Below are 17635 nucleotides of genomic sequence, written 5' to 3'. Positions count from 1 at the left end.
CTGCAGATTCCCGCAGCTGCAGCTTCCTGCCCCTGCAGCAGGCTGGTCCGAGGCAGCCCCATCTGCACACCGCTGCCCGTGGGCACCCCTTGCGTGCTCAGTGCCAGTCCCAGTCCACAGCTCTGCCCAGGTGCCAGGGCCCCAGGCAAGGCCAGGCAGAAGGAGACCATCGTGTTGGCCATGCTGGCTTTGTGCCCACATGGCTGGACGCCCTCCCTCCCGCCTGCCCCCGTCGCAGCTCTGGCCGCAGACCTGCCCCAGACACCACAGTCATCGGCCTCGCCTCTGCTATCACCAGCCTCAGCCATGCCAACTCGTGCCTCATCTCCATCCTCGACACCGTCCTGGACGAGCTTCCACAGCGGCTGCACCCTCTTTCCGGGCCACGGGCCTGAGTGCCCCAGACCGTTTCCTCTCACTGAGGGAGAAGGACCATCCCTGCCAGGGCCTGTCCTGCGTGCTCACACCCGCTCCGCTCCTGGGGCAGCCGTCCCTCTGGCTCCTGGACAGCCCGGCCAGACAGTGGCAGGGATCGGGCCCTGGTCCCACCTACCTGTCCGACCCAAGAAGGTGTTGGACACAGAGGCATCGCCGATGGACAGCCTCCCTGGTGGCTCCTTCCACGACCTCTCTGGGGTCCCAGGAGCCTCTGACCTCTGGAAGGGATGGAAGCCGACAGTAACCTTGTCCCGGACCCATCAGCCACTCCCCAGGGCAGGATTGGGAGGTGACAGGACAGCACAGCCTCAAGCGAGGCCCCGGAATGTGCTCTCGTGGCTTGACACTCCCTGCCAGAGTCTGCTGTAGGGCTCAGGGCCCTTCTGCCAGGACTCCTGGGTCCCCTGGTCGAGAAAGGGCCCTGGCTGGCATCCGGGGCTGTGCCAGCAGGAGCGCCAGGGCACACAGCCTCTGGGGGAGAGGCTAAGGTGGCGGCTGCCCAGAGCCCAGGGGCCATCAGGGTGGTGGGACCACAGGCAGGTCCCTGCAGACCCCCTTGGGGGCCTCAGCTCCACTGCTTGGCCCCGGAGTCCCCTGCTGGCCCCACATCTGGTGATCCAGCCTTGCTGGGTTCTGTGAGCTGCCCCTGCCTTCCAGTGACCCTGCTCAGCTCCTAGAGCCTTATGACCTTGAACTCTGACCCATCTGTCCAGCTGGCATGCAGGCCTCGCCATTTGCCACCCCACGTGGTGTCCCAGAAAGATGCCATCACCTCGATGTCACTCTGTCCTCACAGGGCCCTCGTCACTGCAAACAGGGGCAGCAGCTGCCCCAGGGCACAGCACGGTGCACTGGAAAGCCCTTTGCGGTCTGGCCCCAGGGAGTGACCAGCCACCTGGCAGACACTCCAGCCCCCAGGTCACGCAGCTCCTTGCCCATCTCTGAGCCTGTACCCGCGCGGTGTCTGTCCCTCTCCCCGCCTCTCTTCCAGGCACGTGTTCTCCTCCTGACGATACTGCATTGGTTTTCTATGCCGTGTAACAAATTTTCCCAAACCTTAGCAGCGTCAAACCACACATTTTCATTACTGTACAGCTTCTGTGGGTTGGGAATCGGGGGGCAGCTTGGCCAGGTGGTTCTGACGAGGTGTCCCACACAACTTCAGTCAGGGTGTCGGCCAAGCACGTCAATCTGCAGGCTCGACTGGAGCTGGAGGAGCCGCTTCGCGGACGGCAGCCTCACCCAGCCGCTGGCAGGATAGCTCAGTTCCTCGCCCAGGGCCTCCCCAGCCTTGTGATCCTGGAGAGAGCCAGGAGGAGTCCAAATAGGCCCCAGAGCAGGCCATCCTGTAACCAAGAACCTCTCACCAAAGCCTTCCTTGGGGCGGCTCAAGGTTTCCACTGAGTGAAATGGGAGAAGAAAAGCTGCCCAGAGGGAAGGAGCAGCCCCTGACCCGGAAGGCAAGGGAGCTGTGACAGCTGGCTGTTTAGGGACAGACAATTCACACCTCCCCAAGCCCCTCTAGCCAGGACTGAGCCGGCCTGGAGTCTGGGGCACAGAGCAGGCAGCAGGACTCATCCACAGCCACCCCCACCCCTGCGCCAATCCAGAAAATTCAGCCAGGGAAGAGTGCAGGGCTGGTTTCAAGCATAAGAAATCAAGTTCATCGCATGCACAGATAGACAAAGATGCAGAAATTCACAGTTCACAAAGCTCTCCCCTCTAGGCAAGAAACCCGTAGCCATGGCAGCCTCCCCAGCAGCCTCCCCAGCAGCACGGAAGACCCCCGTGCCCCCAGGAACAGGCTCCCCTCCAGGCACAAGGAGCCAGCCCCAGGCCTCACAGGTGGAGGCGGGAGAACAGGTGCCTGCTCCCGCCTCAGTCGTTTCACCAGTTCACCTGCAGGAAAAGCAAAGTCCTCAGCCTACGGCGTCCGACTGCAGGCACAGAGGGTGATTCTCCAGGCAACCAGGACAGCGAACCCTGGGGGTGCAGACCCCCACCCCCACGTCTCTGCAGCCCAGCAGTTCCTTGCAACCTGGCTCAGCAGGTCCTGCCAAGCCCCACCCCTGGCGCAGCTCTGCAGGTGAAGCGGTCTTCCAATTTGGCACTGTTTACTATGAGAGGGAGAGAGCTGGGAGGACGTGGGACCCCCGCTCAGGGTGCTCCCTCTCGCAGAGACACGACCGCGAGGACTCAGAGCCCTGGCCCTGCAAACGGCCCTCAGCCCGCAGGGGCGCAGGGCGGCCCAGGCTGTCTCCAGAGGGAGCCGCCGTGAGGCCTGAACATCCAGTTCAAGAGTCGGCGGGGAAGAGGGGCATGCCTCCCTGGAGGAAAGGGGAGGATGGAGTGGGTTCCAGCAGCACATTCTCCGGCGTGGCGGACACTCCAGGCCAGGAGAACCGCGCCGTCTAACCGAGGCCGCAGTTGCAGCCCCAACGTGTCGCCTGCCCCATGGGGTCGCTCAGTTCCCAGTTCTCTGCCGAGATCCTCTGGGGCCAGCATGCCCAGGCCAAAGAGAAGGCCCAGCAGAGGCTCCTGGAGCACAGGCCCGGGCGGGCGTCCACCTAGAGGGCGGTGACCTGGGTGAGCTCCGTGTTGGGCGTGGACGGGCTCTGCTGGCTGACGGGCGCCAGGGGCAGGTCCACGCCTAGTCACGCGGGTCGCGGCACCACCTCGGAGGTCTTGCGGGCCACGGCCGCGTCCCTGGCGATGCTGCGCACGCGGTCGGATGCCTGCCCCTCCTGACGCAGGGCAGACGCGCAGCAGAACCTGCGGAAGCAGGCCTTGAAGTTCTCGTCCAGGAAGGCGTAGAGGACTGGGTTGAGGCAGCTGTTGACGTAGCCGAGCGCCGTGCAGAAGCGCAGCACGGCCACGGCGGCCTCACTGCCCGGCTGGAAGCCCAGCCCCTGGACCAGCACGAAGACCTGCACGGGCGTCCAGCAGCCCACGAACACGGCCACCACCACGAGCACCAGCCGCGTGATGCGCCGCAGGTTCCGATCCTTCTCGCAGGAGCCCGAGAGCAGGCGGACGCTGCGCAGCCGCCGGACCATGAGGCTGTAGCAGACGGAGATGATGAGCACGGGCACGACGAAGGAGAAGAGGAAGATGCAGACGGCAAACACGGGGCCCCAGTAGTCCTGCGGGGCGGGAATCTCCACCAGACACTCGATCTCTGTAGGCAAGCCAACTCGGGGGTCAGGGGCAGGCAGGCCGGGGGTGTGGGGGGGGGCGGGGAGGGGGCGCCAGGGTTAGGGGGTGCATAGGGCTCAGGGGGGTGCATGGGGACACGGCTCTGGGGAGAGGGCACCACTGACCTTCCTCCTCAGCCTGGGCTGAGCCCATGATGGCCACAGGAATGCCAACGATGGAAGCCAGCACCCAGATGGCCACGTTGACAGCCTGGGCCTTGCTGGACGTGCGGACATCAAGGGCACGGATGGGGTGGCAGATGGCCACATAGCGGTCCACGCTCATGGCCGTCAGGGTGAGGGTGCTGGTGAACATGTTGTAGTAGTCAATGGCGATGACGGTCTTGCACAGGGCATTCCCGAAAGGCCAGAAGCCCAGGAGGATGTCCGTGCCCTGGAAGGGCAGTGTCAGCAGGACCAGCGCGTCTGCCAGGGCCAGGTTGAAGATGTAAATGTTGGTGGCCGTCTTCATCTTCGTGTGTCTGCAGAGACAACCAGGGACGAAAGGCTCACTTGGCTACCCCGAGGGCATCAGCTCTGAGACCCTCAATATTGGCGACCCCAAGGGAGCTTATTAAAATGCAAGCCCAACCCAAGCCCAACCCAAGCCCCCCGAGTCAGTCTCGGGGGTGGAGCCTGGGCAAACATCTCAGCAGGTTCTGCAAGTGATGCTGACACGCCCAGAAAAGGGTCCAGAACCTGAAGACTGGCCTGCTCGGAAACATCGAAGCATTCAGGGTGCCAGAGCACAAGATGACTCTGCCCCACAAGCACAACAGCAGGAGCCCTAAGATCCCTACATCTGGAACTCCCCCTTTGGAGTCTCCCCACAAAACCCTCCTTGCCTAAAATGCTGGCCTGGCAGCTGCCAGAAGCTTCCAAGGGCCCAATACCTGTAAGAACACACCAAAGGCCTTCCCCCGGCCACACTGCTCCTTAGTGAGGAGACAGAAAATGGTGACAGGGACAGGTAGAACACCAACGGTGTCTGGTTGTATCCAAAACAGTGCTTGGAAAATTGTAGGTATATTTGTTGAATGAATTGATAGTTGTGATAGTGGTTGCTGATAGTATGATAAGTGTGGTTATGGTGGTGGCTTTGGTGGTGATGGAAATGGTGATGGTGGAGATGGTGTTGGTGGAGATGGTGATGGTGATGGAGATGGTGGTGTTGGTGGAGATGGTGGTGGTGGAGATGGTGGTGTTGGTGGAGATGGTGATGGTGGTGGAGATGGTGGTGTTGGTGGAGATGGTGGTGTTGGTGGAGATGGTGATGGTGGTGGAGATGGTGGTGGTGGACATGGTGATGGTGGTGGAGATGGTGGTGGTGGAGATGATGATGGTGGTGGAGATGGTGGTGTTTGTGGAGATGGTGATGGTGGTGGTGGTGGAGATGTGGTGGAGATGGTGGTGGTGGCGCTGTGATGGTGGTGGCGCTGGTGGTGTTGGTGGCGGCTGGTGGTGTTGGTGCGCTGGTGCGGGTGGGTGGAGATGGTGTTGGTGGAGATGGTGATGGTGGTGAAGGTGGTGGTGGTGGTGGTGGAGATGGTGGTGGTGTTGGTGGAGATGGTGGTGTTGGTAGAGATGGTGTTGGTGGAGATGGTGGTGGTGGAGATGGTGTTGGTGGTGGAGATGGTGTTGGTGGAGATGGTGGTGGTGTTGCTGGAGATGGTGATGGTGGTGGAGATGGTGGTGTTGGTGGAGATGGTGGTGCTGGTGGAGATGGTGATGGTGGTGGAGATGGTGTTGGTGGAGATGGTGATGGTGGTGGAGATGGTGTTGGTGGAGATGGTGGTGGTGGAGATGGTGGTGGTGTTGGAGATGGTGATGGTGAAGATGGTGATGGTGGTGGAGATGGTGGTGTTGGTGGAGATGGTGGTGTTGGTGGAGATGGTGATGGTGGTGGAGATGGTGTTGGTGGTGGAGATGGTGTAGGTGGAGATGGTGGTGGTGTTGCTGGAGATGGTGATGGTGGTGTTGGTGGAGATGGTGATGGCGATGGAGATGGGGTTGGTGGAGATGGTGGTTTTGGTGGAGATGGTGTTGGTGGAGATGGTGGTAGTGGAGATGGTGGTGGTGGTGGTGGTTGTGGAGATAGTGATGGTGGTGGAGATGGTGATGGTGGTGGAGATGGTGGTGTTGGTGGAGATGTTGTTGGTGGGGATGGTGTTGGTAGGGATGGTGGTGGTGTTGGTGGAGATGGTGGTGGTGGTGGAGGTGGTGGTGGTTGTGGAATGGTGGTGGCAACACCAGAGATGACAGTGTTCCATGTCAATTTAGCTGCCATGAGGGAATCTGGCTTTAGTTCTGCCTCTGAAAGAGAGCTTAAAGAATAAACACAAAGACACCTCAGTTGTGACCTAACAATAACAACAGCCACACTGATAGTGCTAGATACCTATGCAAGTTTTTCACATGGGTTTTATCTTATTTAAGACTCACAAGATGCTCGGGGTGGGTATTCCTCTCCCCACTCTACAGAGGAGGACGCTCAGTCTCCAAGGACTGAAGTCGATTTCTCAAGACCTGCAGCAGCTATAAAGCAGAGCAAGACTTGGAGCCGGTGCTCCTGGCACCCAAGGCAGCCATGACATCCACCTTCTCAGAACACGTGTGTGCTGCCTCTCGGGCCAGCGTGGCCACAGCACTTCCTGAGCGTCCCCCTGAGGAGTTCAAACAGGCAGCATGGCCTGCCGGGCCTGCTGTCATCCAGAACATGGGTCCGAGGGTTTAATGCCTCCAGCGGAGGAGAGACACAGAGGAAGAAGTGGACCAGATGCAGGGACGGCCCCAGGTGGCTGCAGTTCACCCACGACACGCCTGCCAGCCTCACGGGGCACGTGGGCCGAGGCACCACCTCCCTGGGACCCTCCCCTGTGGGTGAGCACCAGGGAGGGGTACAGGGCTTCGCACACTCCTTGTCCAACCCTGCACCGTAACCTGGGCGTGCCCTCACATGCACTTATGTGTACATGTGTTCATGTGTGTACTACACTCTTGTGCAAATGTACACGCACATGCACATGGGGGGGCTGTTTAGCTCGCCTCCCTCACTTTCCAGGTGGTGAAAACAAGGCCCAGCTTGCTCAGAGCTCCTCAGACGACCCTGCTGCCCTGTCGTGCCTGCACCAGCGTGTCCCTACCCCTGACCCTCTGGTTAGAGACCTCGGGGATCATGAGGGGCTGCCTGCTTTAGGGGCCTGAGCACTTTCTTCAGAGTCACATCTTCCTGGGCCAAGTAAGAACCCCACCGTGCTCCCCACTGCCCGAAGAACGCCCACCTGGCAGTCACGTCCCAGCCCCTGATGCTCCCTTTCATCTGGGTGGTTCCCCGGTCCACCACGTCCCTGCCCAGGACATCTCCCCCACCTTCTGCCTGGGCCCTTTCCAGCCCAGTCCCCACCTCCATGTGGTACTTTCCTGTCTCACCCGCGCTCCCCCAGCACCCCACAGCAAGGCCCCCTCGCTCTGGCCCCCACGAACTCTGCCCTTTCTGAGCACCAGCAGATCCTGGAGAGGTTCCCAGACATCAGCACTGAGCCCTGGGGCAGAGTGAACGGGCCATTAGGCCTGGGCAGGCCTGTGAGCTCCGGGGGCCTCCATCTGCCCGTCCAAGAAGCTGGCGGACAAAGGAACTGTCTCACGGAGCCGGTGAGGTCACTCTCACAGGGACCCTGGCACAGAGGCCAGCCCGCGTCCCAGACTGTCTGGGAGAGAGCTCGGCCCCCTCCTGCACCCACACTGGGGCAGGGCCTGGCCCCTCCCTGTCCCGAGCCCTGGTCAGGTCCCCTACCCAGAGGACCCCAGGAAAGAGCCAAGCCCCTGGACAGAGTGACCGATCCTGACAGCTTCCTGACTCCATTTCCCCTCTGCCACAGTTTGACCCGTGAGGCTGTCGTAGCTTCTGGGTGGGAGCCAGGTGTGGGGTCACCGTAGGGGCTCACAGGGGACGTGCAGGGCCAGGCCTACCTGAGGATGACGTACATGACGAGGCAGTTCCCCAGCAATCCTCCCGCGCACACAGCCAGGTAGAGCCCCACGATGGTCACCTTGAGCCCAAGGGGCAGGAAGGCACCGTGGCTGGTGTTGAGCAGCAGGTGTGGGGGCAGCAGGCTGTGGTTGGTGCTCAGGAAGGACAGGTTGCCCTGCAGGTGGCTGCCGTAGAGGACCTCCCAGAACGGGGCAGGGAAGAGGGACTCCATGCCGCCCTGAGCAGCCACTCGGCACCTGGGGCCAGGCTCAGAGACAGATGCAGGGCTGCAGGGCACCTGGCACACACACCCAGAGAGGCCTCAGAGCCCAGCATGTGGACCCCATGGCACGCGGACCCCCACAGGCAGCCACACACACAGAGGCATGCACAGGTACATGTAGGACACAGATGCACGTGTGTGCAAACACAGGCACATGCACACAGGAGATACAGGCATGCGTGTGCATACAGGACATACATGCACTCGTGCGTACAGGACTTGCATGCACACAGAACATAGAGACACAGACACGTGTACACACAGGATGTATAGGCATGTGTGCACAGGACATACAGGCACACATGTGCATACAGGATGTACATGCACTCGTGTACAGGACTTGCATGTACACAGGACAGAGGCACATGTGTACACACAGGATGTATAGGCACACGTGTGCACAGGACATATAGGCACGTGTGTGCACACAGGACGTACATGCACTCGTGTACAGGACTTGCATGCACACAGGACATAGAGACACATGTGCACAGGATATACAGGAACATGTGCACAAGGAACATATGTATACAGGACGTACATGCACATGTGTGTACACTGGGACACTTGAAGATGCACAGAAAGGTGTGGACACAGTTGGGGAACACAAAACAGAGACACGTGTGCCTGTCTCAGGGGTAAGTTACCACTGAGACACGTGTCCACCCACAGGGACTCACGGACACGCAGCCACCCGTATGCTGGGACACAGGGACACACATGTGCATGGAGATGCCCAAACCTGTCCTCATGCACATACACATATATGCACACGCCCAGAAAGGCCAGTGACCCCCTAGGACATGGGGCAGCGGCCCCCCCCGCCCCTCCCCCAGCTCGGCCCTTGGGCAGGTCACCTGCCCCGCCCCCGCCCCCGGAGCCCAGGCCTTACCTCAGCCAACAACAGGGCCGTGGAGACCCTGGCCTTGGCAGGCAAAGCGGGACAGGGTTGGAGCAGGGCTGGGGTGTCCCCTCCTCACCTCAGCACCGGGCTGGCTGGGGCTGGGCTGTGGCTGCAGCTGCTCCTTCTCCTCAGTAGACACCAGACGAGCTGCAGCCGCGCAATCTGCAGAAGCCGGGGAGGGAGGAGGGGCGGGCAGGGGAGGAGGGGCTAGGACAGCCGTGAGGACCAACGGACGGGCAGCAGCTCAGACTGAGACACAGGAAAGAGACACAGACAGGCTCGGGCACACAAACATGGACAGACACACATACAGGCTGGGACACACGGACACAGACAGACACACATACAGGCTCGGGCACACAAACATGGACAGACACACAGGCTCAGACCATGGACACAGACAGACACACATACAGGCTGGGACACACAGACACAGACACATACAGGCTGGGACACACAGACACAGACAGACACACATACAGGCTGGGACACACGGACACAGACACACATACAGGCTGGGACACACAGACACAGACAGACACACATACAGGCTCGGGCACACAAACGTGGACAGACACACAGACTCAGACACATGGACACAGACAGACACACATACAGGCTGGGACACACAGACACAGACACACATACAGGCTGGGATACACAGACACAGACAGACACACATACAGGCTCGGGCACACAAACATGGACAGACACACAGGCTCAGACACATGGACACAGACAGACACACATACAGGCTGGGACACACAGACACAGACAGACACACATACAGGCTAGGACACACGGACACAGACACACATACAGGCTGGGACACACAGACACAGACAGACACACATACAGGCTCGGGCACACAAACGTGGACAGACACACAGACTCAGACACATGGACACGGACAGACACACATACAGGCTGGGACACACGGACACAGACACACATACAGGCTGGGACACACAGACACAGACAGACACACATACAGGCTCAGGCACACAAACATGGACAGACACACAGGCTCAGACACATGGACACGGACAAACACACATACAGGCTCAGGACACACAGACATGGACAGGCACACAGACAGACTGGGACACACAGACATGGACAGACACACAGACAAGCCAGGACATACGGACATGGACAGACACACAGACAAGGACAGGCTCAGACCTGGGAAGAGACTTGGGATACACACAGACTCGGACATGTGGATCAGGAGTCACACACGGACCCAGCCCTGGCCAGCCAAGACATGCGGAGACGGGAGTGTCCACAGGCCTGACAGGGGGTCCCACCGCAGGCACTGACCCCAGCCCCAGCTGGCCGCTGCCCCACCACCTCTCAGAAACCAGGACCCTTCTGGGGAGAAGCTGGACACCATGACCAAGCAGCAGGGATAGCAGGTGGCAAACCCAGCATGCCCATGTGGCCGGCCCTTCCCAGGCACGCGCTCCTCAGCCCCCTGGCCCCCAGCAGTGTGTGGTGGAAGCCAGCACTGACCCTCAGAGGTGCGGTGGCAGAGAGGGGTGTGGAGCCAGGTCTGCCTGTGACTCGAGGCGTCAGCCCCACCGGCCACCGCAGCCCTCCCAGCCCAAGCCCTGTGCCACTCCCGGCACTTGCCGCGCAGACGGCAGGTCACGGGTCAAGATCACGCAGTGACCCCTGGTCTGAGCCACCAGCCCCCACCCAGCCACGGGGTTGTTCTTCCCAGACAGGCTGTGGAGGAGGTTCGGACCTCTCCCTGCTGCTCAGAACATCCGTCTCTAAGAATGGGGGCTGGTTGCTAGGAGATGGGCTGCAGTGTTGCTAGGATACCTGGAAAAAAGGAAAAGACCGAGCAGGCCGAGGTCCCAGGACCCCTGAGCTGTCCCCCTGCAGGCGTGACTCGGGGTCACATGTGGATCCACAGCACATCCACAGAGACACGCAGGGACTCTCAGAGACGTGTCAAATCCACGTGCTCACATGGACGCGCAGGGACACTCAGGGACGAGTCAAATCCACGTGCTCACAGGGACACGCAGGGACGAGTCAAATCCACATGCTCACAGGGACATGCAGGGACACACAGGGATGTGTCAAATCTACGTGCTCACACGGACACGCAGGGACACTCAGGGACGAGTCAAATCCACGTGCTCACAGGGACACACAGGGACGAGTCAAATCCACGTGCTCACAGGGACACTCAGGGACATGCAGGGACGTGTCAAATCCACGTGCTCACATGGACACGCAGGGACACTCAGGGACGAGTCAAATCCACATGCTCACAGGGACACACAGGGACGAGTCAAATCCACGTGCTCACAGGGACACGCAGGGACATGCAGGGACGTGTCAAATCTACGTGCTCACAGGGATACGCAGGGACACTCAGAGACGTGTCAAATCCACGTGCTCACAGGGACACGCAGGGACACTCAGGGACGAGTCAAATCCACGTGCTCACAGGGACACGCAGGGACACACAGGGACGAGTCAAATCCACGTGCTCACAGGGACACGCAGGGACACACAGGGACGAGTCAAATCCACGTGCTCACAGGGACACGCAGGGACACTCAGGGACATGTCAAATCCACGTGCTCACAGGGACGCGCAGGGACACGCAGGGACACTAAGGGACGAGTCAAATCCACGTGCTCACAGGGACACACAGGGACACGCAAGGACGAGTCAAATCCACGTGCTCACAGGGACGCGCAGGGACACGCAGGGACGAGTCAAATCCACGTGCTCACAGGGACACGCAGGGACACTCAGGGACGAGTCAAATCCACGTGCTCACAGGGACGCGCAGGGACACGCAGGGACGTGTCAAATCCACGTGCTCACAGGGATGTGCAGGGACACGCATGGACACTAAGGGACGAGTCAAATCCACGTGCTCACAGGGACGTGCAGGGACACGCAGGGACACTAAGGGACGAGTCAAATCCACGTGCTCACAGGGACGCGCAGGGACACGCAGGGACAAGTCAAATCCACGTGCTCACAGGGACGCGCAGGGACACTCAGGGACGAGTCAAATCCACGTGCTCACAGGGACACGCAGGGACACTAAGGGACGAGTCAAATCCACGTGCTCACAGGGACACGCAGGGACACTAAGGGACGAGTCAAATCCACGTGCTCACAGGGACACGCAGGGACACTAAGGGACGAGTCAAATCCACGTGCTCACAGGGACACGCAGGGACACTCAGGGATGTGTCAAATCCACGTGCTCACAGGGACGTGCAGGGACACGCAGGGACACTAAGGGACGAGTCAAATCCACGTGCTCACAGGGACACACAGGGACGAGTCAAATCCACGTGCTCACAGGGACACGCAGGGACACTCAGGGACGAGTCAAATCCACGTGCTCACAGGGACACGCAGGGACACACAGGGACGAGTCTAATCCACGTGCTCACAGGGACACGCAGGGACACACAGGGACACTAAGGGACGAGTCAAATCCACGTGCTCACATGGATGCGCAGGGACACGCAGGGACAAGTCAAATCCACGTGCTCACAGGGACACGCGGGGACACTCAAGGACGTGTCAAATCCACGTGCTCACAGGGACGCGCAGGGACACGCAGGGACACTAAGGGACGAGTCAAATCCACGTGCTCACAGGGACGCACAGGGACACGCAGGGACGAGTCAAATCCACGTGCTCACAGGGACGCGCAGGGACACTCAGGGACGAGTCAGATCCACGTGCTCACAGGGACGCGCAGGGACACTCAGGGACGTGTCAAATCCACACGCTCACAGGGACGCGCAGGGACACGCAGGGACGAGTCAAATCCATGTGCTCACAGGGACACTCAGGGACGTGTCAAATCCACACGCTCACAGGGACACGCAGGGACACGCAGGGACGTGTCAAATCCACATGCTCACAGGGACGCGCAGGGACACGCAGGGACACGCAGGGACGAGTCAAATCCACGTGCTCACAGGGACACGCAGGGACACGCAGGGACGAGTCAAATCCACACGCTCACAGGGACATGCAGGGACACGCAGGGACATGTCAAATCCACGTGCTCACAGGGACGCGCTGACTTGCTGGTTTCTGCCCTCAGATGCACACAGGTAAGCAACAAGGCCGGGGCCCCGCTGGAGATGCGCACCCCCAACCCCACAGCAAGGCGCTCCCAGAGCACTGGGGTCCGCATGGGAGACAAGCACATCGGGGGCAGGAACCCAGGCTGGCTCTGGCTCCGGCAGCCAAGGTCAGAGCAGCCCACCCCCAGGCCCCCGACCCAGGCCCCAGCCTGGGAAGGGGTGCAGCAGGAGCTGCTGGGGGCAGTGTGGAGGCTATTGGGGTAGGGCCCTGACCTGACACCCCCAGCACCAGAACCAGGGTGAGAGGCCAGGCCAGAGCGTGAGGGGCACAGGCCAGAAAGGACACATGCAGACCCCTCCCCTCCATCGGGGTCTCCCCATCTATCTCCGCCCTGAATCCCCGAAGGAGGGAGGGTGGCGGGCTTGGGATGGGAAAGGGAGAAAAGGTGGGGGAGGGGAGAGGGAGAGGAAGGGGGGGGAGTGCACCAACCAGCTGGGACAAACCCGGCTGTCCCTGCCCCGACCAACCGTGGCCCCTCGGCCGGGTGACCGACCACCGCCCCGTCCACAGCTGCCCTCGCTTTGCCCCACCGGCCTCCCGGGACTCGTTCCCTCCGCCAGATATGGCGCCCGGGCCCCGTCTGTAGGACCCCTTCAGGGTCCAGGCTGGGCCCCTGCTCCTGCTCCAGGGCCCATGCCGTCCCATGAGCCCCAGGTTCTGTGTGGTCCTGCTCAGCACACATTCTCTGCACAAACACACGTGTCCTGGCTTTCCCTGCGTCACGTGCGGGGCTCTGAGGGGCCCTCATCGTGGGCTGCCCCTCAGATAACATGTGCGCAGTGTCCCGTTTGCATGCGTGTTCTCACTCTGGCTCCCCCGCGTCTGCCTGTGCCGCCCCCTCAGCCCGGCTCAGGTCCCACGTCCTCCAGGAAGCCTGCCCTGTTGGCCCATCCACCCCACATTAGGGCTCTGCAGCTCCGGCTGGCCCTGCCTCGGCCCTGAGGCGCGACTCTTGACGCTGCCACCCACCTGCGAGCCTCTGCAGAGCCCGGAACTCAGCAGATGGACCCCAGCACCCAGGACAGCTGGAGGCAACCAAAGGACCCGGCAAGGGCTGCCCTGGGGCCGGGGCAGGGCCGGACCGGGGTCCCTGGGGAAAATGGGGCCCAGCCCAGGACTTCGAAGGGCTTTCTCAAGGGGGCTCCCTAGAAGGCATGCTCTCTGGCCCCCTGAAAAGCTGGGCAAGGCGTAGAACATGTGAGTCACACAAGGGCCAACAGGGGACACGCGTCCAGGAGTCAGAGCTGCACAGCCTGAAACATGCAGGTCATCCCAGGACAGTGGGGACATGCAGCCCCCACGAACGGCAGCACGGGACATGCGGTTTGTGAACGCTCAAACATGGGCCCCTTCCGGTTCCCAGGCTGCACTCGGAGGCATTTGGGCAGAGCCTGGGTCCCGGAGAGAGCTTTGCACACCCCATTTCTTGTCCATGGGGCTTGGAGACCAAGAGCACCAGGTGGCAGGCTGAGGACCCTTCTGCTCCCTCCACACCCATCTGAGGCGCCCATGAGCCCCCAGGCCATCCCCAGGAATCAGAGGGATGGAGCCTGCGGCCCACACAGCACCGCACCCCATGGGTAACAGCTACGAGGCCCACCATTGCCATCCTTGGCTGTTAAAAATGTTAAAGGATTTTAACGATTTAGAGTTTTATCTTAAATAAATTACTTTGTCCTTGTGATTTAAACTTTTTAATATTTACATACAGAGACAAAAGTCATGAGTTTTTGATATAAAATTTTGTAATCCTTTAATAAAACATTAATCTGATTGCAAAGTTTTATTTTCAAGCTTTGGCACCAATAAACACACTTGCAGATCGCAGCATTTCCGTCAGCCCTGGAAAAATATGCAAGTCGTGGCCTCCAAAACAGACGTGAGAAGCCCACCAGGGGGTGCCCTGGCAACGTGCTGGGCTCCAAGACCCCCAGCCCCCACCCCAGCTCTGAAGATGCAGAGACAAACAGTCGGCAGGGGGGGGTGTCCAAGTTTTTCAGTCCATAAAAACAAACGGGAAGCTACAATCCCTTCTTGCAAGAGAACAAAAGAACAGGCCCCACTCCCGCCGGGACACCCCCTGCCCAGGAGCCAGCAAGCCCACCGCAGACCCCCCGGGGCTGGACCCGGGACGCCGAGAGGAGGGCCCAGGCTGCAGGTGTCCTTGGTGGCTGCCAGAGGAGGTGGCCTGCAGGGGCCACCCGAAACCTGGGTGCATTTTTTATGCGGGAGCCAGGACAGGCCACGCCCCAAAGGGGCAGGCACGGCAGGAGGGGCTCAGCTGGGAGGCTTTCCAGGCCCAAGGGACGGCTTGTGCACAGGCTCAGGGTCCGGGAGGACAGTCCGCAGGTCCACACACAAGGCAGAAGAGGAGGCCGAGCCCGCGGGGGGAGGCGGGCAGCGGCTGCAGGCTGGGGGGAGCGTGCGGGTGGCTCTCGGTCCTAGTTTACCCTCCCACCGGGAGGCCAGGACCAAGGTTCCAGATCCAAGGGAACAGTGAGCAGCCTCCCGCAGAAAGGCCAGCGCCTCAGCTGGGACCCCACCCCCAAAGCCAGGACAGGCCCCCACATGTGGGTCCCTGGCCAGCCTCAGCCTTCAGGCAAGAGCGTTCACCCAGCCCGCTGCAGAGCCGAAGAACACATGATAAATGCTAGACTCGCCCTCATTTTAGCATAACTTAAACTGCGGAATAAGCCCATGAATTAATGACATATAAAATAAACTGAGAATACATGAATAAATTTTTTTTCTTTTTTTTTATCTTCATTTTATTGAGATATATTCACATACCACGCAGTCATACAAAACAAATCGTACTTTCGATTGTTCACAGTACCATTACATAGTGGTACATTCATCACCCAAATCAATCCCTGACACCTTCATTACCATACACACAAAAATAACAAGAATAATAATTAGAGTGAAAAAGAGCAATTGAAGTAAAAAAGAACACTGGGTACCTTTGTCTGTTTGTTTCCTTCCCCTATTTTTCTACTCATCCATCCATAAACTAGACAAAGTGGAGTGTGGTCCTTATGACTTTCCCAATCCCATTGTCACCCCTCATAAGCTACATTTTTATACAACTGTCTTCGAGATTCATGGGTTCTGGGTTGTAGTTTGATAGTTTCAGGTATCCACCACCAGCTACCCCAATTCTTTAGAACCTAAAAAGGGTTGTCTAAAGTGTGCGTAAGAGTGCCCACCAGAGTGACCTCTCGGCTCCTTTTGGAATCTCTCTGCCGCTGAAGCTTATTTCATTTCCTTTCACACCCCTCTTTTGGTCAAGAAGATGTTCTCCATCCCACGATGCCGGGTCTACATTCCTCCCTGGGAGTCATATTCCACGTTGCCAGGGAGATTCACTCCCTTGGGTGTCTGATCCCACATAGTGGGGAGGGCAGTGATTTCACCTTTCAAGTTGGCTTAGCTAGAGAGAGAGGGCCACATCTGAGCAACAAAGAGGCATTCGGGAGGAGGCTCTTAGGCACAATTATAGGGAGGCCTAGCCTCTTCTTTGCAGCAACCGTCTTCCCAAGGGTAAATCCTGTGGTAGAGGGCTCAGCCCATCAAACCACCAGTCCCCTATGTCTGTGGTCACGTTAGCAACCATCGAGGTGGGGTAGGCGAATACCCCTGCATGAATAAATTATTGAATTAACAAACTGAGAAACTCAGTTACAAAATAAAGACATGAAATTAACAAATGCAGAAATAGATGAAACTACAGAAAAAGAGGCCTCAGAATCTGGAGATTTCAGGTTCACCAAATTTGCCCTAGAAGAGGAGGTCTGGGCTGCACCTACTCTCCTCTTTGTGTGACCACCGGTGGCTCCCCTGAGGGGTGGGCCTCCTGGGCACTGAAGAAGGGATACTGAGGGGAAGGAGCCTCAGCCTCCACGACAGCTGAGTCCCCAGCCCCCAAAACGCTGCCCTGGACGACCCCTCAAGCCAGGAACCCAGGCCCACAGCTCCCAGAAGTGTGCTTCTGGGGGCACCAGAGGGGCTGTGGGACTGGCAAGGCCAAGCTGGCCCAGGGAGAAGGCCACAGTCACCTCCTCCAGCATGCGCAACCCCAAGGAGGGGCCAGGCAGGCCACGGGGGGCCCTCTGCACACCCCTCCAGTGGGGCCTCCCCACCCCCGCCAGACTGGGGGAGGGGCGGAACTTGTGGTCACCAGGCAACCACTCAACAAGCCCCGGAGTCCAGGGCTGAGGTGAAGGCTCCCACCTGAGCAGACAGGAGGTATAGGGTGTGGGGACTCAGGGAGGGGCCAGGGCGCAGACAGCTGGGGGTGGGGGGACCCAGGGAGGGGCTGGGGTCTAGTCTGCCGAAGCTAAGAGTGAAGCGGAGGTGGGGGCTGCGGGGAGACATCTGGACCACAGGCTGAGCCAAGGGCTGTACGGCGGCCTTGGTGGGTTCCTCCCTGGGCTCTGCGCCTCCGTCTCCCACCCAGACCCAGCAGGGGCCAGGTCTGGAGGAAGGCACCTCCCTGCAGCAAGCAAGCTGCCCACTCAGCTCCATCCTCCCTCACATATGCTTGGACTAGAGTGACACAAGGACGCACATCAGCTCTCACCCAGCTTCCTCCAGGGCCATCCCTGAACCCAGCACGGAGGCTCAGGGCCCTGGGCCAATGAGGGGCAAAAAAGCTCAGCCCAGCCACTGGGGTGGGGGGTAGGGGGTCGACGACACTG

General features: G+C 59.8%; 1 protein-coding gene across 3 annotated transcripts; it reads right to left on the bottom strand.

Moving 5' to 3' along the window:
* Positions 1-1547: 1547 nt before the first annotated feature.
* On the bottom strand, positions 1548-10318 carry OPRL1 (opioid related nociceptin receptor 1). Of its 3 annotated transcripts, XM_037811473.1 has the most exons (5): positions 10305-10318; positions 8866-8951; positions 7602-7900; positions 3759-4114; positions 1548-3616 (listed from the first exon to the last, which is right to left on the bottom strand). In XM_037811473.1, exons 3-5 carry the CDS (start codon positions 7832-7834, stop codon positions 3093-3095), a joined length of 1113 nt encoding a protein of 370 aa, XP_037667401.1. In that variant the 5' UTR covers positions 7835-7900; positions 8866-8951; positions 10305-10318; the 3' UTR covers positions 1548-3092. The 3 variants fall into 3 exon arrangements, with proteins under 3 accessions (XP_037667401.1, XP_037667399.1, XP_037667402.1); XM_037811471.1 differs by lacking the exon at positions 10305-10318 and having other exon boundaries at positions 8778-8924; XM_037811474.1 differs by lacking the exon at positions 10305-10318 and having other exon boundaries at positions 1548-3498; positions 8778-8924.
* Between the last annotated feature and the right edge of the window lie 7317 nt (positions 10319-17635).

This window comes from Choloepus didactylus, chromosome 19 (assembly GCF_015220235.1).
Source record: "Choloepus didactylus isolate mChoDid1 chromosome 19, mChoDid1.pri, whole genome shotgun sequence".
NCBI classification, from domain to species: domain Eukaryota; kingdom Metazoa; phylum Chordata; class Mammalia; order Pilosa; family Megalonychidae; genus Choloepus; species Choloepus didactylus.
The sequence above is the reverse complement of the archived record's forward strand: the minus strand, read 5'-3'. Positions and strand labels throughout refer to the sequence as shown.

Coding starts and splice junctions, on each gene's coding strand:
- OPRL1 (XM_037811473.1), bottom strand. CDS start 7,834: ATGGAGTCCCTCTTCCCTGCCCCGTTCTGGGAGGTCCTCTACGGCAGC. Junction 4,115..7,601: donor GTCATGTACGTCATCCTCAG/GTAGGCCTGGCC, acceptor TTGTCTCTGCAG/ACACACGAAGATGAAGACGG. Junction 3,617..3,758: donor AGCCCAGGCTGAGGAGGAAG/GTCAGTGGTGCC, acceptor GCTTGCCTACAG/AGATCGAGTGTCTGGTGGAG.